This window comes from Aptenodytes patagonicus, chromosome Z (genome assembly GCF_965638725.1).
Source record: "Aptenodytes patagonicus chromosome Z, bAptPat1.pri.cur, whole genome shotgun sequence".
NCBI classification, from domain to species: Eukaryota; Metazoa; Chordata; class Aves; order Sphenisciformes; family Spheniscidae; genus Aptenodytes; species Aptenodytes patagonicus.
Window position 1 is genome coordinate 72,672,820 of NC_134982.1, and position 23,696 is coordinate 72,696,515.

Genomic DNA, 23,696 nt, shown 5'->3' on the forward strand with positions numbered 1-23,696 from the left:
TGAAAAGAATACAGAGGAAAAATACTTGAAAATGTATTTAAAAAAAAAAAAGAAACTGGCAGACAGCCTCCTTCTTCCATATGCACTATGAAGACTTCAAAACGGTCAACTAAATCATCAAACCAGAGACACACAGTTTCAGCTGAGCCATCCACTCAGATTTGCATGGTACAGGCTCAGCTCTTCCGTTGGCTTCAGAAGAACATAAATGAATCTTATCCTGGGAAATCCTGATGGCGCTAAGAAACCCAGACGCACAAGGAGATGCATCTGCAGAGCAGGGAGCACTACTATGGATACTACAAGAGCATTTTTTCCTGAATAAAAAAAAAAAGCTCTTAAAAAGAAAAGGAAAAAAAAAAGCAAGAACCTTGTCCTGTGTTTCACTGTAGCAGCATCCAAATTAACCATGCAGCCCAAATGTATATTAAGCTGGCACGATTACTCCAGGTTCCTCAGTTGATCCTTATAGAGCCACTTTGCTGAAAGATGCATGTGAGAGCTGAAAGCTGTGCAGCAGAGAGAGGCTGTGCTGAGAGGCATCAGGCTTTGTGGTGAAAGGCATTGAGCTGTGCAGCGATGGAGCTACAAAATGGTGATATTTAGGAGCAAATGGATCACTGTCCCAGCAGCTCTCCAGAAAAAGGGGAAAAAGCCATCTGCTGACTGCAGCATCTGGCAGTCACAGCCAATCCTGCTTAACTCTCGCCTCTCCTGGAGCTAATGTGCCTTCTCTCAGGCATTACCACGGAGGTGCCTGAATCCCACCACACAGCATTTCACATGGCAAGTCCTTATTTGTATTAACCTGACAAAACTAATCCAGAAGCCAGGATACAGAAGCTGCTCATGGGCTAACTTGCAAGAGGGAGGCTAAGGACGTCTCTTACCCCTGGCCCCTCTCTGCAGCAGAGGGAACCTGGCTTTATGGGCCTCCATCTCAAACCCTTCTCCCTTGCCTTAGTGCAGCAAGGACCAGAAGAGGCCCCATGGCTCCCCTCTGCCTTTGAGGTAGAATCTCCAGCTGCCAGGAGCTCTCAGGAGAATTGTACCTTGTAGCCAGGTCTACCACATGGCAGACAGCTAGCTAGGTTTCAGCATTTACCTCTGCAGAATTAAGCACCTCCAACATACAGGTGAAGTGTATTTGTGCAGTTCTTTAAAAGTTATGATGGAAGCACTAAAAGTTATTTATCATCATAGGAGTTTCAGAAGTTTACATAGAAAATATAGTTGTTGCCATTCTGTACTGATAAGTGATATAGAAACAGCATTCCAAATAGATTACAGTGTTCCAGACTTGCTGATAAGACTGAATTATAAAATTTGTGTTCTTTTTATCCTAATACATGAAGAAAAGAGAGAGCATAATATGCAAGTTGGGGCACTCCCATCAGTGCTCTAGCCCAGGCCTGCAAGTAGAGCTTGCATATTTTTCCACAAATATTCCAGTCCTCAAAAGCACAGAGGTTAACTGGCCAGCAAAACTTGGGAGGCAAGATGCCAGGGGACCATGGGTACAGCTTAGACTTCTGCTGAAGATGTCTACTGATGGGAATTTTCCAATTTCTTCTCCAGTATGGATTGTGCACAGGTTTACTATTAAATACCATCCTAGAAAGATTCGCAAAGGAGACATTCGTAAGTTTCAAAGTTTTGCTTCATGAAAGGAACAGTCATAAAGACAGTTGCTGAACCGTTGATTTCACAGGAGCAATACTGGAGGTAAGAAGAAATGCTTGCCATGGCTTTAATGGAACCAACGCCCATGTCTTTAAGTTGCTAGTCAAGCCAACAATGAGGCCTTGCTGAATTCGTAGCACTGTGGGAGAAAGTTATAATCTATATGAAAATAACATTGCCCTAACTGTCATTAAGCAACTGCAGAAACCTGAGTAAACTGTTTTCTTGCTTTTAAAAGCAGTTGCCAGTAAAAAGCCCCAACAAACCAGTAGGTGATTTTGATTTCCTAACGACTACTATTTAGTACCAAGAATGACAGTAAGTTTCAAAGACATTTTTCAGTCAAGACACATCTTCTACACTATTAATAAAACCTTTCTGTACATTCTACAGCATCAGGCACACAAAGCAGCAGGCGGAGAAGTATTCTGAGCTCATATGCTGTGGATCCCTTCAAATTCAAAGACAATTTCTCCACTAATAGGAGCTGGAAATGGCATTAACATCTCACAGCTTTTGAAGAACTCAACTCATGTTTACAAAGCACAAATGCTCCCCAAATCTTGAATTATTTAACTTGGATAAAGGATCTTGCAGTGTCTTTACAGGTGTTGCTGACATTTATGCACATGTCAGCATCACTTCCAGTGCCATAATGCTGGTATTTTGACAGTCTCTGTGTTCCCCTCTCTGTGTGTCTCCATTTCAACATGCTTCAAGCTGTCGTTTTTTTTCTAGTGCAAGCAGAGCTGAGCCCTGGATATTTCATGTACTGACAAGCTGAGGGAAACAACAGTTCCCAGGGAGACAGAGCACTGGAATGAGGATTACTTTTGCTATTCATCCTACAGGTCACACACAGCACGTATGGCTGGGCAGACAGTATCTGTGGGCCTTTGCTCCAGTTACAAGAGGGGTCCTTATGCTGCCTTCAGCCAGTTTTACACAGGAGCCAAGTCAGTGACTTCAGGTAACTACCCCTTGCTTCTCACTGGTATAAAGCAAGAGACGCAGGCAGATGGTGTGTACATGGAAAGTATCTTCACCTCTAATCCGGTCACGTACCCACACCCAACTGATACATCTGCTGTTTTCACACCCTAGCACTAGCTATTGAAGCAAACACATGATCATGGAGAGGTCGGACAGATCCATCTCCTTTCAGGAGGAAAAGAATGGAATTGTTCTTATGTCCCTTCAGTGTCTTTTGAATTGTGAGTAGCTGTGTCCCACCACACATACTCTGCTGCAAAATCCCCATGGTAGAGGCCACACTACAAGACTGTACCCAGGGAGAGGAATCCTGTAGTGCTCGTGATGGGTTGGGCACTCTGGTAATTTACGGTCAAGTAATGGATGGTTTTCAGGGCATACTCTAGGCTTAAAGGCAGCGTATGAACAAGACTTTCCAAGCCAACACATTTTCATGATTTCCAAACCTAACTGAATAACAGGGATCTGGTTACAGAAGCCCTTCACATTAGCACGTGTCAGATTAGCTAATGAAACAGCTTAATCTTTTCCTGCGTCCAGTGTCCTTTGTGAGACATGTTCAATAGGTACCCTTGGCCGTTTCCTTGTACATTCACATTCCTCCTTAAGTGTCTGTCCTGAAGCCCTTGAAGTCACCTTGAGCTCTTTCTCTTGACAAACAGGACAGCAAGCTGTAAGACCTTTGTTGCGACAACTTGGACATGTCAGGACAAGCTGCCGGCAGTGCTGGCTGGAACAAAGTTTATACTGGTCCCACAGTGTCCCACAGTATCTGCATGCTGGAGGGAGGAGGGAAAGAGAAAGTTAACACCCACTTGCCCCATCTGTCCCTTGCAGAGGGTTCTCCGTGGCACCAGGGGTCTGCATCTCATTTAAGTGGCTATCTATTGTCTTCCAGGTTTTTAATTCCTGCTTTAGCTTGATCTTCTAGAACCTAGTTAATTTTTAAACTTTTGATTTTGATGTAAAAAACTTAGGACAGCTGTCTCTCAGGACAAGGAAAAAGTGCTCACTAGTGCTTCCTCTAGTTCCAATCAGACAGATTTAAAGATTCTTGCTGCCAAGAGAAGAAGAAAGAGATGCTGGTGGTAATTAAGCCAGTATGCAGGAACGTTGCCTGCTGGGGAAGGGGGTGCCATGGGACTTCCTTCCACCTAAAAGCAATGGCTTGTGCAGATGGGGTGTCATTTGCAGTCCCGGTAGAGTCCTTCCACAACATCAGACAGGTTTTAGCCCTTTAACTGAAAGCTACAGCCCAGTTTAGCTGTACCATCAAGAAGGTGCCTACCCCAACACTTCCCCTTGAAACTTCTGTAGGGATGGCTGTGATGTATCCAGAGTGCATTCTGTTTCTACACCAAGCCAGGCACCTTCAAGACGTATACGGTAATTGCAGAGGAGGAATGGGAGGTTATGCTCAAAAAGTTACCAACTCAGAGAAAAACCAGCACTGCTTCCTAAAAAAGGCTAGAGCAAAATTCCATCTGTTTGTACCTGGCAACTGAGAAGAAGGAAACAGGTATTTCATTTGCAATATCTGAAGAGCGACCCCAGCCAGAAGACCAGGCAATGTTCTTAACAACTTCAACTAGAGGTCACTGAAATTCTACAGGCTACAGAAGCTTTTAAAGCATGAAAATAACAGAAGTGCTGTAGAACTCAGTGCCACCACTCTCCCAGTGCCTGGCAGTCTGTGCTGATGTTCTGTGAGATTACTGGAGCAGAGAAGAGCTGACAGCAGGAGAACTATTTAATGCTTCGGTCACTTGGCCAACCACAGCCTCATCAGCTCTGTGGGCAACAAGTGGGTATCAACAGCAGTAGTGCTTGACATACATCTCCATAGCTGCAGATGGCTCATAACAGCAGCTGTTCTGCAGGGGATGCTTCCTTTTACTGCCCCAGTTTTAGGGAACTCTGTTTAGTGACCCCCTTTTCTCTCATTTCTGTTTTATGTTTTAAAGCCATAGAGTTGATGATCATCGTGAAAAGTGACGGCACTAAAAGATCAAAGCGAGTATGAGGAAGAACTACACAGACCAGTTTGGCTGCCCCTATTCTGCACATCCCTGTGGAAACAATTGCAATAGCTTCCCAGCCTTCTGCACTTACATTATCTAGTCCTACCTGAGATGATGTCTTCATTGGAACAAATGGCGTAACGATCATCAAACACAAACAGCTTTCCCCTGTAGAATCCATCTGGAAACTCTTCCAGGTACTTGTGAATTCCACCTTTTAGCTGGTAAACCTCTCTGCACGCTGCCTGTTTAAAGCACATTAGCAGAAAAGCTGAAGGAGACAGCAGCAGTGGTGGTGTGCCAGAGTTCCCAAAGCAAATGTTGTAAATGCCAGGGGTCAACGAAAAGCAGCAATTTCTCAGTGACCATCAGATGGCACCATGTGCACCCACAACTCTAGGCAGTGCCACCAGGGATTACTGGGCAGCTCCACAATGCTGACTTGTTGACATGAACCCAAATGTGCATTTAATATTACAGTCAAAAAAAGGCTAGTAACCTCCTCAGCTGAGGGAGGTTTGCTGCATCACAGATCAAACGCTTTTCAACCTCTGTGAACTGCTGCTTATTCTCTTTTTATGTAGTGAGCTGTTAGCAGGAGCATAATTTCCTCAGGGTTCACACTGGTGCAGCAAAGAAAAAAAAAATCAAGGTTTAAATCTCTGGAGAACATACATGTGTGCTTCCCCTTGCTCCTTGAGGGAAGGATCCAGGAGAAGAGTGGGATGGAAAGCACAATTAGAACAATGCAGTGTGCTGGATTTAATTCCACAACACTGGGAAAGCACTGACTGGCTGATTTTCACCACTCTGAGATGCTCAAGCTGTGCAGTAATGGCCACAGAACATAACCTAGACAGAGCTTGTGGAAACACCGCAGAATGCTCTCAAGACCTCCTAAAACACTGCTATAATGGGCAGGGCAGACTTACAAATACCTCTTCTCAGCAAATGGGTTATATAATTATTTTCACAGAGCAATCACTGCTGTGACACTAGTCCATGCAGATCATCCTGAGCTGCATTAAACTACCCACGTCCTTGACAGACAGCATGAGGCAAACGTGCGTCAGAGACATTTATCTCCCCACCTGTTCATTGAGCAGTCTGTGCTCAGTAAGAATTTACCAGCAAAAGAAAAGACAGCTGCCCTTAAAGCAGTCTGAACTCCCCAACACTTGTGCCCTCAGAATGACATCTCACCTTGCTCCGTAGGTAAGCAGAGCCTCTTTCACAACGAATCCCTCCTGTGCAGTACATCAGGACACGCTTGTCTTTAAAAAGCTCCAGGTTTTCATCTACATAGCTGGGAAAATAGCTGAACTTCCTGATATCTGGAGCCAGACAGCCCTGGAAACGTCCCTGCAGTAACAACAGATGGCCATGCAACTGATTACAAGCAGTCTTACATGGTAAAGTCCGTGCCTCGAACTACAGGAAGTAACAAACCTTTGGGCCAGAACATTCAGCTCACTGTGGCCGCTTTAGGCATTTCCTCAGCTGCATTTATGCATCAAAGTACCTGTTAAAACCTGTAAGAGGATTCTGGACACAGCATATCTCCTCATCCAAACATAAAACAGGGAGCTAAGCAAGACAGAACTGTCAGAGAGAGGATGAGCCACAACAGTGCAGGAGGGCTGGTGCGTGTGACAGCAGGATGCCCCTATTCTTTTTGACATAAAGGACAAGGCAAAAATGCTGGAAAACATCGTTACAAACTATCTTACTTTTACTTCAAACTATATGGCATTCACTGCTAATGTTGTATGGACCACTTTGTCTTCTACCTGCCCCAAGCTGTATAAGCACTTAGCCGGGCAGGCTCCATGCTCTGTCGCTGAGCAGGTCCTCTGCTGCTTGTGTCTAGTATTTATTACTAAACTGAACTTTGTACATATTACAGCCAATCTGGAATATGGAATCTCTTCTTCCAGTAAGGTTAACACCCTCACAATGTGAAATGCTTACCCCGAGCACCTGTAACACACTGCAAAAAGCAGGCAAACAACACTTACTATTTTACTTTCATAGAAGTTCCTACAGTCCAGCAAGATGGTATCGCTTTGTCCTTGACTGGCCTGAGACAAATACTGTTCTACTTCTCTATGGAATTCCTGAGGGGATAAATGGATTCCTTTAACAAAAAAAAAAAAAAAAAAAAAAAAAAAAGAAAAAAAAGAGAAAGAAGTGAGAAGCAGAACTACAAAACAATGTTATGTAAGATCTCGCTGATCCAGATTCTCCTCAGATTTCCAAACAAAAATTTTCTGTGACGGTTCACAGACTTTTTCATCCCAACTCAACCAGCCAAGTTTATCCATGTTTGGCTTCCTATTGACAAATGAAAGAAAACACAACACTGTTCCACACGACAGAAGAAGCAGCAGACAGGCATCTGTCTCTATGATCTTTGTTATGTCTCCCTAGCAACTCTTACAGTTGTAAAAGAATGAAAAATGTTTCCCTTCCCTTTGCTTATCTTTCATTACATTTGGAGGTGCAGAAATGCAAATTTTTTCAATTAAGCTCTTCTCTGCTGATAAAAATGGAAAATTTCCATAAGCATGTACTACTTTCAGTACAACTTCAATTTACATAAAGTTTCTCAGCTTTCAGGTTGCTCAGGACCTAGGACTCCCAAAAAAAGCCCCGAACTGGTCTGTTAATTGCTATTTGCTGTTCTCCTGCTTACCACCTGTGTAAGTGTCCTCATAGCAGATGCATAGCCAGTAACATCTTATCGGGCATAATCCATACTGAACAGCTACAGGTAGCAGAAAACAAATGCAGCCTGTGTTAGGGGAGTTGCATGAACCTGATGTAGAACATGGCTCTGCTTTAGTATAAAAGGCAGGAGTATGGCTGTTAACTTCCACACAAGTAAAGCCAGGTCAGCAGTCCCTAACATAGGAACATGTATATACTTAACAGTAAGCTTCAGCAGGATTCTAGCATTTTCTTAAAAAAAAAAACCTCTCAGCACGAGAATCCACTGGATCCACAAGAAGATTCCATGGAAAGCTCATCCTATACAACTTGGTTCTTACTGCAAGCTAACCACGAGAGCATTGGAGCTCTTTATATGGTATAATTTCTCAGCAGTCTCAAGCACCTACAGAATACTTAGAACAAATATGAATATATTCATGCATTGAAATGTCTTTCCTAACCATCATACATAGTTTCACCTTACATCTGCCTTTAGCAGGTGTCCAATGACTTGCTCCCTGACTAAAGCACAAGGTACGTCCCTACACCAAAACAAGGTAACTGCTTGATGTCATTTGAACTATTACTGTTTCCCACAAAACAGAAAGTTAATTCTAAAGTTTTTTGAGGCAGCTAAACACTTAGCAAACCAAAACCTGGGCCAGCAAATCCCCTGCACCAGTAACTTTTGACTACCAGTAAGAAATCAATTTCCATATCTACTTCTCCTGTGTCCTGGCCACTGTGCAGAAGGAAATGTTTTTGATGAAGGTACTTTATTCTTCACTTACCTCTCACTTGGGTGAGAGGCTTTATTTTTCATTAAATCAACTTACCAGTTTCTTTATAAGACACTATCTTTGGATCAATGCCCATAGGTACAATTTCTTTGAACACTCCAACTCGAAGGTCTGGGAAACAGTGAGCTCCTCCTGCACTGCTCTAAGAAATTAAACACAAAAACAATCCACCAAAATTTGCCAGGTGTCAAGATTAAAATTACCCACTCACTTTAATTTCTCCAACTCACTAGAATATGAAAGTGTCTCAGTGGCTGGGGGAAAGAAACGTCTCTCTCATTGAAATCCACACTCTAAATCCCGAGGTTTAGGCAGTGGAACCCTACCGCAACCTGGCAGACAGGTGTCTTAGGCCCAATGACTACTCTGAAGGTGAGACAGGCACCATTTGGCATGAAGTGCGGAGTCACCAAGGAGTGGGAAGGAGAACAGATCTTAGTCAGAAACAATGTCACTAGCACCTATCATGAGAAAGTCAAGGCCCCCACAGAGCATGCTGACCCTGACAGGAATATTAAATAACCTCCTCCAGTATCAGATCGTGTTGAGACATCTGGCCCTGCAGTTCTCTTCAGCTCCTCTGATGCCCGACACAAGCACAGCTAGGCCTCCAGTCATGACGTGTGCGATGGGAACTGCAGTTCATGGGCGTGAGAGACATATGGGAGGTCAGCCAGGCTCAAGGTTTAACAGTGGAGTCTGACACCACCCACCCCCCCCAAACTCAAGCGCAGGATTTCCCCTTTGGAGGTCTCGGCAAGCCCTTTTTGGTAGGCACGCCCACTGCAAGCAACAGGAAGTGAGAATTTCTGCAGGGCTGAGCCTCAAAACGTGGCTTAGGCACTATCAAGCACATAAACACTCAAAAGTGCAGTGCTGTGCAGCACTGTCCCAGCTATCACGGAAATCAGTCTGCAGCAACTACAGCGGCCAGTGAATATTTTCATAGCCCCAAGTGCAATTTTGACTCTTCTATGCCCATCTCTCCATGGCATAGGGACCTGAAATCCCCACTTACTTGGGTACGCAGTATGCAGAGGAACTGAGAGACAGAAAATACCAACATGTACTAATGCATGAATGTTGATGTCCAGAGAGATCATGCAGGGTTGGAGGTTTTGCCAAGGTCAAGGTAAAATTCCATCCCTGTTCTGTTTTTGCATCTACACATGACTGCAACTAACAGGTCACATTTACTCTTGACATTCAGCCAAGCACAACAGTTAAAAAGCTAAGACAGAATCAGCACTGTAGCTCTACATGGGATCTGAGTTTCACAAGTTTCACTAATTCCTTTGATCTAGTTATTTATGGAGGAAAAAAAATAGTACTCCCTGCAAATAAAACTGTGTGGAAGACAAAAATGCTATAAAAGTAGCAGCTTTCCTTCCTCACAGAGAAAGCAGTACCTACAGTGCTGGGGCAGCAAAAGCCTACCAGAGTGCCATATGGTGCCAGCCACAGCTGCCATCACCATCTGAAGACAGCAATCAGCACATATGCTCAGGCTCAAGCAGAAGTTAGCACCTCACTCTCCCTCCAGTCAGGCACTAACTGGAGTAGGGAGAGACCTCTTGACTCTGCCTGTGTACTTTCTCTAGAAGACATCCAGTTCATGGAACTGACAGTGCACCTATACGCACACCAAAGCCTGTGCGAACCTAAACCAGTAGGCTTCTAGGCAAGGATCTCAAATCAGGGTGAAGAAGAGACTGTGGGAATAGTTCGCTTGGGTAGGTGTACGTTGTGATGCCTTGGTTTTGGCAGTGAAGTTGGAGTAAATGCTTGTTGAAGAATGGTGGGGCTGAAGCACACTCCCTCATTCACCCCTATGGGGGGCTTTACAGCTACACCCATAGCTGCCAAAGCTTGTAGCAGCTGCTATCACTGCTCGTGATAATTGCTAGTGCTGGTGAAAACCAGCAGAGATATCTAAACAAAGTAAGGTTAGTAACCCTTGGCTTAGATCAGTGCTGGGAGAGCAGAACTGCTAGAGCAAAAGTAATACTATCAAGAAGCAATGTGCTTATTTCTCAAAAATTAAATGTCCTTCATTAACAATGCCTATGTAGAAATTATTTTTTCATACCTTGAAATCCTCTTGACACAAAATGTCTTTGAACAGAGGCTGGGAAAGCATAACTTCAATGTAGAGATTGGTAGCTACTTTGCTTCCACCAACTGTCCCATTAATCCCTTCTGAAGCAACTCGTACCTAGAAGAGAAGAGAAGCTGGGGCTAAGGCTTAGTAACAGCAAAAACAGATCTCAGTGAAATTCGCAAAATATGACTGGGTGACAAAAGGCAGACACACAAGTATGTCCAGAAAAGAGACTACTGAGGAAGGAAGGAAAAGAAGGTTATACTGAAGTTGAACATAAAGATGACAGTAAATAAAACAGGAATAAAACCCCAGTAATCACTTTTGAGCCATTTCAAAAGAATGACATCAAGACAGTCAGAAAAGTTTGTGCAATAAACAGAAATGCTAACTGGTTAACAAGCAAATCCTGCAGTCAGCATTAAAATTCCCACTGGAAGTCTGCCTCAGGAAGAACAATGGGTTGTGCCCAATGACTCACACAGCTGAAAGGAAAAATGTGAATATGCATAATATTGCATGTAATATGAAATTTCAGTGCGAGTCATTTTATCTCCAGCACTGACAAATGAACAAAAACTCTGAAGTGGTAAAAAAAAAAAAAGACTGAATATAAGAGGCAAGGAAAAAAACAACCGGTTGAGAAGGCAAATGCTGTACCTGTCTTGGAGATGAGGAAAAAAAAAAAAAAAAAAAGAGAAAAATACCAACTACCAGACAAGACAGCTGAGCAAAAAAAGGAATGAATGCATCAGGACATTTCACCCCCAGACCTGTGCTGATGTAGAACTGGGAAGGTGCCTACCATTGGCAAAGAAAAAGAAGCTATTTAGGAAGACAAGTCAAAGATAAAAGTAGTTTCCTGCTCTGAGTTGCCATCTTGAAAAATCCTTCTCCCCACAGATAGCCTAGAACATCAGCTTCATGAGGCTAAAATTCACCTTTGCCCACCCTAGCCTCAAGAGGCCAGCTAGATGTAAATGACACCTCATTTGGTCTAATCTGCCAGGAATGAAAAGAACAGACTCGGTACAGAAATGAGCACTGCTATCCTACGGTGTGGTCTAAGGTGTCGGTTGCTCTTGTCTCATTCCTGACACTATGGATTACAGCTCAGTGTAGTGATTCTGACTGGAAGACCATTGCGCGTTGAGGAGTTAGTGATACACGTAACAGTTAACCAGAGCAAGCCCAGACCCATGCCGCACTGTGCTGCACCTCCAGCTTGGCCTTCAGCCTGTGTTGTGCTGCACGTATCCTTTAGCAGCAGGATAAACCCAGCCCGATAACCCTGCACGCAGCTCCCCGTTGATACCAGTGATTATGCCACCTGCATGTCCTTGCCTTTATCTAAAAGTGCATCAAGAAGTTCTCATATGAATATCCTTTCTGTTTGACAGCAGGAGTACTGAAAAGACTTGTTTTCCTGTAAAAAAAAAAAAATCTGCAACAGTTTGAATGATGGAAGTAGGGTAACCCTTGCAAGGACAGGGTCTGCACAGTGTGCTGTGCGTGGATCAGAGGCTCGCTCAATGCTGCACAACTCAGGGTTCCCAGCATCGAAAGGCATAAAAGATTATCTGTATTTTCTTTTTCTTTGTAGCGTTAGCTCTTAAATAGCATTTTTACAGAGTCTGAGTGCCTTTCTTAACGGGATCGTAACAGACTAGCACCTTCTGGTTCAAAACACTTGGTTCTCCACATGCCCCATTGTCCTGCACCAAGTAAAGATTTTTTTTAAGAATACAACCATTGCTTAAAACCTCACCTTGCCAGTGAGATGCAGATGCTGGCACAGAGCCTTTTGCCAAGCACACAGTTTCTCTGGATCCTTCACCTCACAGTAACAGTAATAGAGAAGTACTTCTCCCACCTTGCTGTCCATAGCATGGCAAAGATGAACAAAGAGGAAAAGGATGTTAGGGTTGAAAGCACAAAAATATACTATTAGCAGTAACCATTCAAAAAGCAGACAACTTTCTTCTGGCAGATGTGGGGAGAAAAACAAAACAAAACAAAACAAACTTTGGAGGGATCAGCACTGCTGGGTTTGAGTTATTTCAAAGAGAAAGAATATGAACTAAAAAAAGCTCCCACATTCCTAGTTGTTGGGACTGGTTACAAAATGAACTCATCTGTGCTGCATGGGTCATCTCTGCCAGCGACCTACAGTGTGCTCTACTCAAGTTTCTCTCAACACACAAGACACAAGAACTGCTGTTTTCTGTGCATACAAGTGTCCCATCAAATGCTTAATTTGACAAACTCGTACACTGAAAATTCAAGTGGTTGAGCAATCTAAATTTCAAATTTCAATTTTTCAATTTTCAGTGAGGTTGTGTGTGCCTGCATTCTGAGCAGCACAAGCCGAACTCTCGCACAATCAGAAACACTTTTGTGAACCTATTTATTCATCGCTAACGAGCCCTTAAGGTACTTGAACGAGCAAAGGGACCTGCGCAGAGCAGACCCTGCTGTTCTGCTCTTTTCTGTTACAGTCCGTCCTTACTTCCAGATCTAAGCCATCGAGTAACACCTGTACAGGTCTGCTTTAACAGCATGGGATGATATAGCTCTGATAGTTCAATCCTCCCAAGTTCCCACCTTTACCATCAAAAAAATGCAGCATATCTACTTCTTTATCAGCACAGTGGTAATTTGCATGTTTTGTACAGGCGTGAGCAGTTGTGAAAGGAATCCAAATAAACCAAGTGACTCCTGGAGGGTACCTACACCTGCTGATCTAAAGAAGTATCTCAGGAAGGTATCCAAAGCATCCGAAGATCTAAGAGAGTATCAGGGAAGACTCGTTCTATATCTCAAAGCGTCACTTGACTGAACATCATAAGAATGAAAAGTAGTACTGTCAGAAGACCATGTAAAGTGCAAGCAGGCCAACACCCCACTCCCGGCCAGCACCGGTCCTCCAAACTGCTGAGGGACTTTCTTACCTTGTCAGATCATCATAGCTAACATGGCTTGTGTCTGGGAGTGTACAGGAGATCTCAGGACTGCTACGAGAGTGCCCATTCAGCCCGTCTGCGTTGCCCGCAGGAGCCGGGACGCTCGAGGGGCTCACTTCAGCAGCTGCCTGCTTTGCAGTCAGGCCCGCCTGCTGCCCGATGTCTCCGGTGTGCTGCAGGGCCACATGCCTGTGAATGCCGGAGAGCTCTTCAAAGGCCAGCCGGCAGCACCGCCACCGCACGCCCTCTCCGCCGGCGGGACACCGGGCTGCGGCCGGCACCTCCTTTGCTTTGACGAACAGGGAAAAGGCCTGAAACGCACCACAAGCGCCACCCGTTACCGGCGCTCCCGCTGCCGTCCGCGACCCGCCCACCGCCCCCCGGGCCGGGAGACCGGCCTCGAGGTCCGCCGCGGCCCCGCAGCGAGCCCACCCAGGGAAACGCCGACCCCCTCCCCACGACCCGAGGGCAGCTGCTCCCGCCGGCGGCGCCAGCCGCGGGCCTCAGACCAGGGCGGGCCACAAACCCGGGCGGCCGGCACCAGCCCACCTTCCTCCGGGCGAAGGCGCGCTGCTTCCTGGCGGCGACCGCCTCGGCCGCGGCACTGCCCCGCGGCGACCCCGGGCCGGGCGGCGGCGCCTCGCCCGGCACCATCTCCGCCTCGGGCGGCCGGGCGGGGCGGGGCGGGGCCCCGTCGCCCGGAAAACGCCCGGCTTCCTCTTCGCGCCGGTCCCCCCCAGCACCGCCCGGCCCCGCTGCCCCGGAAGTCCTCCGGGCCCGCGCGCGCATCACGGAGCGGCGGGCAGAGAGGCGCCGCGCCGCGCGCCCTTTGTCCCGGAAGCAGAGGTGCGGCGGGCCGGAAGCGGGCGGTTGAAGGACCGCGCTCCCCTCTGGCCCGCGCGAGGTGTCCCGGCTTGGCGCGGCCGCCGCTCTTCCGCCGGTCCCCGCCGCTCTTCCGCCGGTCCCCGCCTCGCCTCTCCCCGCCTTGCGCCATGTCGCGGCGGCGGCACAGCGACGACAGCGACGGTGAGCGCCGCGGCAGCCCTCCCGCCGGCCGCCCCCCCCATCCCCACCTGCGCCCCCCCGAGGTGGCGGGGGCGGTGCAGGCCGGGCCGGACCGTCCCGCCGCGGGAGGGGGCTTTGGGCGGGATGGGGGGCGTCCGGGGCGGGGGCTCTCTGGTGGTAACGGTGTGTTCGGTGTGTTGGAGCAGGGCAGCCCCACAAGAGGCGGAGGACGTCTGAGCCGTCGGAGATCGAGGAGAGGCTCGAGTCGCTCATCTGCAGGGTGGGAGAGAAGGTAGGCGGGCCGCCTCCCGGCCGGGGCCCGGGCGGCTGTTCGAGAAAGTTAAAGTTGGGTTATTTCCCCCGCATTCCCGTACGTTGTGCGTTAGCGGTTCGCCTGTAGTAACCACCCAGAAAGAAGAAATTATTTTTTTTATGAGGCAGTTGGAAAGTCGCCAGCTTTTGCAAAACCACGTGCTAAAACGGGCAAGTGCTTAAATAATAGTGTTCTGTCTTCCAAGCAATGATAAACTGCCAGTGAATAGTTATCACTTTGTATCTGCGGATGTTGTTGCTGGCTCCAGTCTGCCAAGGATGTGGAGGAGTTAACTTGGTCTGCCCGTGGCACAGGTTTCAAGTCCTGACAGGATTTGAGGCTAATAGAAGGAGGGGTAAAAGGATAAGGACAAAACCCGTGGTGCACTGAAAAACAAGTTGAGAAGGTGTTTCATTTCATATTGTATCATTAATCAAGGCTCAACTGCTTTACCAAGGTGTCCCTGAGGCAGTGTTAGATCTTGCATCCCAGGGGAGCACTGGAGTTCCTTGTGGGGGAGGTGGGTGATCAGATGCAGCTCTTCTGAGGAGTAGTTGCTCCATCTTTCAGGCAAGTGAAAGCGGTTCTTTACTGCTAACGGAACTGAATCGTTGCTCTGAAAAAGGAGGTGACATGAAAGGATGCTCTTGCCCAACTTCCTAGTCTTCCACGTGAGACTCAGGGGCTCATTCATATTGCCTGGTTGATGATGAAACTTTTAAAAATTTTTTTTATTTTAGAGTAATTCATCTTTGGAGAGCAACTTGGAGGGCCTAGCTGGTGTTTTGGAAGCTGATCTACCAAATTACAAAAGCAAGATACTAAGAATACTATGTACTGTGTACGTATGCAGGAGGTCTGGGAATCTGGGAGGTGCTTTCTTCTCTGTGCATAAGTTTAAGTGTTCAAGGTAGCTTCCTGAGTGCTGTTACAGCGTTGCATTTGTTTTGCTACAAACAAAAGAAATAGAGGAATAAGCTTATTACGTACTAGGTATAATTCAAGGAAAATACCTCTTTACATTACTTTGACTTGAAATGTGTACAAAGGCTTAAAGCAGATAGAAGAGACCACAGAGCTGCTCTTCAGTAGCAATGAGAACGCGGTGATGCTAGGCAATATCCTGTTTCCCAATGAAATGCTTAACAGCACCGAAGCTATTGGCTGCTGACACTTACTTATTCTTATTATCTGTGCTGTTTTCTCGTTGCCTGTTCCTCTTCTCTGGCAATGAGATGCTCGTGTCTTCATAAACCCATTCTCTAGAGGAGGGGAGCTGGGAACACGAAGAGCTCAAAGCAAGCTCTCTGGTGGCTGACAGCTCTCCTTCCTCTCCCTAGCAAAGTGCAGGAGCAGAGGTGCCCTGTATCAGGGTCACTGAGCGGTGTCTGAGGGAGGGGTTGTGCAGGGTCTATGGCCGTAGGCAAGAGAAGTATGAAGGATGGGTGTGGTGAAGAGGGAGAGTGTTCCAGCCCTACCTTATGCTGTGGTATTGCAGATGCTTTGAATCTGTTCTGTAGCAATGGTTGTTAATATAAGGCAAATAGTACATTTTATTTCCTATAGCAGTAAGACACTTCTGAAAGTATAGGATTAGCTTACATGCATACAAAAATGATTGAGGAAAATTAATTCTTTGCACTAGGACGTGGCCTTCCCTATGCTGTGCTTAAAATCAATTACTTTGACTTGAGAAACTTGGAATCAAAATTAATAGCATAAAATGTGTACACTTCTTGTGTAATCTTGCTGTATAATAAAATTATTTCTAAATTGCGAACTTAAAACAACTTCTTACATCCTTGCATAAATTCTGTCACTTCTATTATTTGGCCAACCCTCTGGAATACTCAACAATTAGATATAAATAAAAAGCAAATACCTTAAATGTACTTGAAAGTGATGCCTGCCTTTCTAAATGACTGTAGTTAAAAAAAAAAAAAAGGATTGTCTGTAAAAATATTAACTATGGGATAGAACTGTAAGATCATGCTAGCACTTTTTTCTTGTTTCCTCGTAAGACAAGTTTAACTTATAATAAGCAGATTCGGAGATGCTATGCAGTACCCAATTGGCACACGATGAATAAACAACTAACTCCATGTTTCTTTTTCTGTGTCAGTGCACGTCTGTTACCAGAAAAGCTTACTGTTTACACGACACTAGTTGGGTTGCTGAATGCCAGAAACTACAATTTTGGTGGGGAATTTGTAGAAGCCATGATTCGTCAGCTTAAGGAATGTCTGAAAGTCAATATGTATAACGAAGCTGTGCATTTAGTAAGTGGTTCTTTGTTTGTTTGTTTTACATTTTTCCTCATCCTTTTTCTCTCCTTCTTCTTTCACTTTTTTGTTCCAGAAGAGCTGGACCTTTCAGTGTGTATTACAGTCTCTTCTGGCATCAACGTGTAGTGCACTGTAGATATACCAAGAGGAAATGTGTGTTATGTGAGAAGTATTTCCTTCCTCAGGGGAGAGAAGTCGTATTACAGTTGCAAAATTGACTTTCATCTGTATATTTTCCCAGTGACAAATTAATTTGCAGTAAACAGAGGTGCTCCCCCCCCACCTGTTCTACAGTCATATGTAAAAGATAGATGAAAATCATGCACTTTTTTTTGTGTTCAGAGATGTATGATGTTCTTGTGGCTCCCATGAAAAAAAAACCTGAAAAGAAAATGAACAGTCTGGTTCTTAAAAGCTAGATTTGATGGTTGTTATCAGGCCTGTGTTTTCGTTCTGTTAATGAGGGGTGAAGATCAAGCAGGCAGTTTTAAGTGCTGTCTGTCTTTGAAACCATTTGCTCAGCTCTTGCTGCTTATAGATTTTGTCTGTGAAAAGGTATTAGGACTTCAGCGGTGTCTGATTTAGAAGCCCAGTGCCAAGCTCCCCAGCTTCTTTTGAAGCCCACTGGTGAAAATTAAGATTCTGGTATTTCAATGTATTTTGTCAAGAGGCTGCTATTCAATTGGACACTTTTGCTAATAAAATCCTTATTAGAACTCTGAACGTGCTGTCCCTTGGCTTCAGCTTCACCTTCTCTGGTCACACTCAGATACAAATGACTTGTGAGAGTAAAACTAAGGGAGCGGCAGTGAAAATCTTTCCTCAGCTTTCTCAAAGACTTTTCAAAGACTGTTCAGAGCAATGAATATCTGGAAAGTAAGAGTTTGGTACTTTTCTCTATTGCAGTTGCTCTTTGAGTACTGAACTGTCTGCTTAGCCCAAATCGCTTTCACAAGACTTCCTACCAGTGATCTGCCTTCAGATCAAAATACCTGTGTTGGTTTTTTTTGACTACTTTTTGTGAATCTGTCCCTAAGAAAAAATGAGCCTTTAAGAAAAAATATGTGAGATTTTAATTGCTAGAATTTCAGCCTATATTGTCTGTTAAGATTGTGGTGGTACTGGGAGAGGTTGAGTCCTACTAGGGCTTTGTTTAAGTCTGAAGGCAGGATACAAATCGAAAGAGATGGGAGAGAAAAAAAAAAAAAAGGGCACTGCTCTGCCCCAGGTGTTTTCTACTTAAATTCCCATTTCTGTCAGTCTGGATTTCTTAGTAGAGTGCAGCCAAATCAAGGATACGTTCCTGCCGTGGAGATTTTTTTCTTCCCAGGCGAATAAGGCCATTTGATTCCCAGCACGCCATCAGTCTGTCACATTTCTGAAGCTTGAAAATGCCAGCAGTTTTTACATAGGCTCTCTCTGTGTAACTATCTGTGTTTATGAATAAATAATTATAGAAATTGTGTATAATGGCATATGGATTCAGCACTGCTGTTTCCTGATGCACATCTGGACTCATGAAGCAATGGATCAATCCAACTTCAGCTTTTTAGAAGTTTTTTTTCTTCCACTTCTGTAATTCTAGTGATTTGATACCATTTAGAGTAGACAAGAAGCACAAGGTTTCTTTTCTGTAGTATCAGTTTGCATGTTTGAATGCATACTGGTGTTTCCCACCCTTCCTTAATTAGAAATATTATCCCTTGCAATGTTACTGCAGTGAAACAGACTACAGACATTACAACGAACGATATATTAGGCAGCGCTTATGGGACCTGTTTTCCAGGGTTGAAAGGTGGGTCTGGACAGCGTGCAGTATTTCTGCCTTCGTAGTACTGAATGAATATTGGACTTTTACTGATGGTTTGTTTTAGTCGTTCAAGTAATGTTTATTTGTTCTTGTGCAGTCAGTTTAAAAAGTATTCATTTAAAACAATTTTTTTGGTCTTTTTTAGGTTCGTTTTCTGTCTGACCTTGTGAATTGTCATGTAATAGCTGCACCTTCAATGGTAGCTATGTTTGAGAACTTTGTGAGTGTGACACAGGAGGAAGACGTACCCCAAGTAAGCAAAAGATCTGTAGGCTCCTCTAGTGCTGTTTTCACATTTTTTCTGTACCATTGCTTCTGTACTTATGCTTAGAACAGGGAAGTTTTGGAGCTAGCAAACTAAATGGACTGTCATATGCAGTTTCCTTAGCATGAGTAAAAGGAGCCTGTGGCAATTAGAAAATACATGCACACAGTAAGAAAGTATGGTCCTTTATAGTGAGTTAGCTGAAGTGAATTCGTTTTACTTTACAAGTAATTGTCTGACAATTGTCTGACAATTACACTATGCAAGTGCATAGTGCCTGGCTTGTCCTGCTACGTCGATAATCTGCAGAAGGACTGTGAAAGTGATACCATTTTTTTAAGTCTGCTTGTCACAGTTTAAGTTAAAAATTATACATTTCAAGCAAGAATTTTTTTTTTCATGGCTTGCCAATCCAGTCTTTAGCTGCTGGTCTTTACATCCTCCCAAAATAATAGTTTTGCTAATGTTTTAATTTAAATTAAAATGGGGTGCGTGTACGAAATCTTTTGGAGCTTACTTGTATACTTGGATTTCAGTATATTTCTTTCCTATAGGTACGATGTGACTGGTATATGTTTGCATTTCTGTCATCTTTGCCTTGGGTTGGAAAGGAGTTATATGAGAAAAAGGATGCTGAAATGGATCGCCTCTTGTCTCAGACAGAAAACTATTTGAAGTAAGTTGTAACCCGTTAAAAGTACTCTTCTCGGTATCTATTCAGGTATGGATTAATAGCTTTGATTATTGCTCACTTAAAAGTATTCTTAAGTCTTAGGTCTGAACCATTCTGTGGGGAAAAAAATCCCTGAAAATAGAATAGGTGGAGAGATTTTTGAATTTGAAAAGTTTTATTGTCTTGTCTAGTTCTAGGGTATGTTGAAGGTCTTGTTCTGCTCATGCTGGAGCAGCTGCAGTTGTATGCATGCTATGAATACTGATAGGTTGTTGCTTTAGTGCTCTGCAGTGTGGCTGCTTTCTCTCTAGGTGCTTCAAGTTAACATTGTTGTCAAGATACAATAATAGAGATATTTAAAGTAATTACAAACCTGGTTTTTATATACTGTAGACTTCATCAGTTGAAGAGATCAAATACAAATACACTCGCAATAAGAAAAAATTCCTGCCCTAAATTAGTCTTTTAAAGGTCAGGTTTTCTTTCCTGTGTAAACAGACGCCGCCAGAAGATTCATGTACCCATGCTACAAGTTTGGACTGCTGATAAACCACATCCACAAGAAGAGGTGAGTGGACTTTACATTGCATTCTTTCAGAAAGTTTGAAAAACAATTTTTTAATAAGGTGTTCTTTTGTCATGAAATTAAAAAGCACCTCTGAAAGTATTAATGCTTTGAATTGTCTCCCATTTGTCATTAATTCTAACAAGTTCTATATGAGGAATTCTCTTCTAAGTCTTGGGCCTAAAGATAAGGTTGTATGGGGTGAGTAGGAGACTGTTCTGTTGTTTGCTGACAGGCCCCTGAGGAAATGTTATGAAGTGAGGAATGGTTGTAAATTGTAGTATTTGTTTTGGAATTGCAGATACAGGGCTTTGTGTTAAAAGGACCTTTGTGAGAAGCGGAATGTAATTCCTTACTTACTCCTTAACGTTTTCCCTCTGCAAGAAAGAAACCTTTGTAGTGGCTTTGCTTTCTCAGCTCTAGGAAGTGCTAAACAAATATGTAGAAACTGTATGCAGCAGTTACCATGCCATCTTTCACAATTAAGCCAAAAAGACTGGAGGGGAGAGGTGGCATCTGGCTAGTTTGGGGTGGAATTTGCCTCTTCAGATATTCTTGGGTTTTTTTCTTTCCCCTAAGTTTGAGAACAGACTTCTTTGGAAAGTGAGATCTCAATTGATCTTCTGGGAAGTTTTGGAACATGGCCCTCTTGCATTTTGTTCACTGTTCTGATTAAATCAGTCTTAACAATTGTCTTGTTAATCACAATATGGAGAGATAGGCTGTCTGGTTATGATTGATTTGTCAACGTGAGTATTTTGCCTGCCCAGTATCTGAATTTCCTTATTTAGTTTAATAGAGGAGAGATTAGCAGAGTGTGTTTGAGACCGTGTGTTTACCCAGAGTACCGTAAACACAACTGTTCACTTCAGGTGCTAGTTGTTACTAGGTTTTTTTCCCATTTTGTAGTGTGATAATTTCAGTAAATGCAAAGCACTTCCTTGTAAAGACATTTCTTGCATCAGTTATAACTTGAAACTTGGCATTCAGTAAGGCCACAGGCCTCCAGAGTTCTTGGACTGCTTTTAGCAAGAGAGTAATTAAACAAAGCAAGCCTATTGCCAGTTGCTCAGGTGTCTGTGCCATCTCTGGGAGAATGCTGGGACTCACAATTGTGTTGAAAACCACGGCAAAGGTATTTAATATTTCATAGTATTGTGTTTGTCTTGAATATGCAGTAGCTGGTAGTTTTGATTGCTCTGGGAACAGCATGACAGTCCTACAGAATGTCTTTCCAATTTTAATGTTGATATTATGTCTGTTTTAATACTACCAATGAGCAGTGACTGAAGTAATGTTCACTGCTGTACGTTTGCTGGCAGATTCAAAGGATGGCTGTCATGCTCTGACTCCTGGGCTGCCTGTTGGTGTTCAGAAACCTGCCAGTAGTTAAATTTTACTAACACAATGTTGTGTGGAATTAGGAGCAGCTCTGGCGTTTAGAGTTCTTAAATTATTTCTTGGTTTACTGAATCAGAAGTTTAAGAAACGGTTTGTTTTTTTCTGAATGGAATATGCAATTTAAGAAATACATTTCTGATAGTTCAGGGAGCTGCCAGCTTTGTTACGAGATTCAGCGCATCTGATGTTTCTCACCTTTTTCCTTCAGTATTTAGACTGCCTTTGGTCTCAGATTCAGAAGTTGAAAAAAGACCGTTGGCAAGAACGACACATTCTGAGGCCCTACTTGGCTTTTGACAGCATTCTTTGTGAAGCGCTGCAACACAATCTGCCTCCGTTCACTCCTCCGCCTCACACCGAAGATTCAGTGTACCCGATGCCAAGGGTTATTTTTAGGATGTTTGACTACACAGATGACCCTGAGGTATGTAATAGCTGTGGGGGATGGTGAGCGGATTTCACAGTTAGGTTCCTCGGGCAATACTGGTCAAAATGTGATGTCCCCTCTCCCAGGATAGTGAGTGGTTTGAAGACCAGCAGCAGTTCTGCTGTGGTACTTATGCAGAAATGAACTAGGTGACCAAGTTACTGTACAAAGCAAATCTGTGAGGAGCAGAATTTAGTGAGTGAGATGTTGTGATGCTTTCATTTAGAATGACAATGTTGATTGAATTCTCCAATGTCTCTAGTAAAACTACATTCACAGAGTTAGACTTTCTTTCCATAAAGTTGGTGATTTGAGTCTTTTTCCAGGCTAGGTATTTATTGTAATGTTTAAAGACTGTTGTTTACGCATTTGTTAAAATTTGTTGATGTATATTGTGGAACAAAGGAGTGCTTAACTGGGATGGGTGAAAGATCCATCTATCTCAACAGTCTGCCTCCAGCATTGGTCAACAGCAGATATATAGACAAAAGTGTACAGGAATATGAAAAGAGTATATACTGCTTTCCTGAAGTGCTTTTATAACTCACTTTGCTTTGTCTGCTGCCTTTTACCTTCATTTATTGGCCCCTGTTTTTTGCAATGAACGAGACCATGACTGTGTATTCTTTCCACTCTATCCTGGCTGTTCCTGGCTTTATTTCTTTATCAAATTCCAGCTCAATTGTGATTTTTTTTTTTTCCAGGCTGCATGGTGGTAGCCTTGCCTGATGGCTCCATAAAGCAAAGGAAGAAGCGGATGCTCCATGAACTCACAGTCATGTTCTCTAATTTTGTTCCCATTTCTTTTTGTAATGAGCCCTAGTATTCATTTTGTTTTAAACATCAATCTGAGGTTTGTGTGGAACTGTGTCACACCAGCTTCTCAGTCCTGAAGGATACAGGGCAGCTGAGACCTCACTGTGTTTATGTGGAAATTGGACTATTTTTTCCACCTGTAAATGTATGTAGGATAGCTTGCTACCTGTAGCATTAGCAGTGATCTTTCATGAGTCTTAATTCTTTCTTACCAGGGCCCTGTCATGCCTGGCAGCCACTCTGTTGAACGATTTGTAATAGAAGAGAACCTTCACTGCATCATCAAATCCCACTGGAAAGAGAGAAAGACTTGGTAGGAAGAGCTTAGCACTATGGGGCCCTGGCGCTTTTTATATGCTACCATGGATTTGGTGCCATCAGGGATATGCAGAGTCTTGCACTCGTTAGACAAGAGCTCAAGATTAAACATTTCCTAGAGCGTTTGATGAAACTTGATTTACTATAGTTAACTATATTAAAACTGTTGCCTGGAATACTGTGGGTCTGTAATATCCAGATAATGGAGAGTCTGTATGATCCAGGGGGACAGTGGCTCCTTGGGAAGGGAATTCCTTGATAATACAGGATGTGCTGCAAAAAATATGCAGACACACCTTATTCTTCATGGGAGCACTGTGGAGAGTGTGGTTTGTGTTATGCTTCCTGGAATTTTGTAGCAGCTGATTTGTTGGGGCACAGTGAGCTTTGAGCTGGTTCATCTGCCGCTGACTGCGCACTGCTGTTTATGAACACACTTCTGCTTCCTACTCCTCCTTGTTGCATTCTTCTCTTTGGGATTACATGGCAGAGATAATTGAGCTCACTCTGGGGAGTCATTGCAGGGCCAGCAGATTTCATTAGTT

General features: G+C 43.9%; 2 protein-coding genes and 1 long non-coding RNA gene across 3 annotated transcripts in view; 2 read left to right on the forward strand and 1 right to left on the reverse strand.

The window, feature by feature from the left end:
• Positions 1-41: 41 nt before the first annotated feature.
• TSTD2 (thiosulfate sulfurtransferase like domain containing 2) lies at positions 42-13,927 on the reverse strand. Its single transcript, XM_076363299.1, has 9 exons — positions 13,823-13,927; positions 13,262-13,584; positions 12,079-12,187; positions 10,299-10,424; positions 8,246-8,351; positions 6,716-6,834; positions 5,901-6,059; positions 4,804-4,942; positions 42-3,455 (listed from the first exon to the last, which is right to left on the reverse strand). The coding sequence occupies exons 1-9, from the start codon at positions 13,925-13,927 to the stop codon at positions 3,196-3,198; spliced, it is 1,446 nt and encodes a 481-aa protein (XP_076219414.1). The 3' UTR covers positions 42-3,195.
• On the forward strand, positions 4,403-6,621 carry LOC143173172 (uncharacterized). Its single transcript, XR_012997483.1, has 3 exons — positions 4,403-4,480; positions 4,641-4,894; positions 5,913-6,621. It is a non-coding gene; the product is annotated as an uncharacterized LOC143173172 (long non-coding RNA).
• Positions 13,928-14,150: 223 nt separating the features above from the next.
• NCBP1 (nuclear cap binding protein subunit 1) overlaps positions 14,151-23,696 on the forward strand; it is a 32,263-nt gene continuing 22,717 nt past the window's right edge. The window contains exons 1-9 of the mRNA XM_076361819.1: positions 14,151-14,299; positions 14,485-14,570; positions 15,332-15,432; positions 16,714-16,870; positions 18,832-18,939; positions 19,506-19,627; positions 20,123-20,192; positions 21,799-22,014; positions 23,049-23,146. Coding sequence (XP_076217934.1) covers positions 14,266-14,299; positions 14,485-14,570; positions 15,332-15,432; positions 16,714-16,870; positions 18,832-18,939; positions 19,506-19,627; positions 20,123-20,192; positions 21,799-22,014; positions 23,049-23,146 — 992 coding nt within the window. The 5' untranslated portion in view covers positions 14,151-14,265. The remainder of the gene's footprint in view (positions 14,300-14,484; positions 14,571-15,331; positions 15,433-16,713; positions 16,871-18,831; positions 18,940-19,505; positions 19,628-20,122; positions 20,193-21,798; positions 22,015-23,048; positions 23,147-23,696) is intronic.

Bases quoted from the DNA above. Each gene is read 5' to 3' on its own strand.
- TSTD2 (XM_076363299.1), bottom strand. From the start codon at position 13,927: ATGGTGCCGGGCGAGGCGCCGCCGCCCGGCCCGGGGTCGCCGCGGGGC. The intron at 10,425-12,078 runs GTGAGGTTTTAA...CTTCTCTTCTAG, and splicing joins ATCTGCATCTCACTGGCAAG to GTACGAGTTGCTTCAGAAGG. The intron at 6,835-8,245 runs GTAAGTTGATTT...TTTTTGTTAAAG, and splicing joins AGTGTCTTATAAAGAAACTG to GAATCCATTTATCCCCTCAG.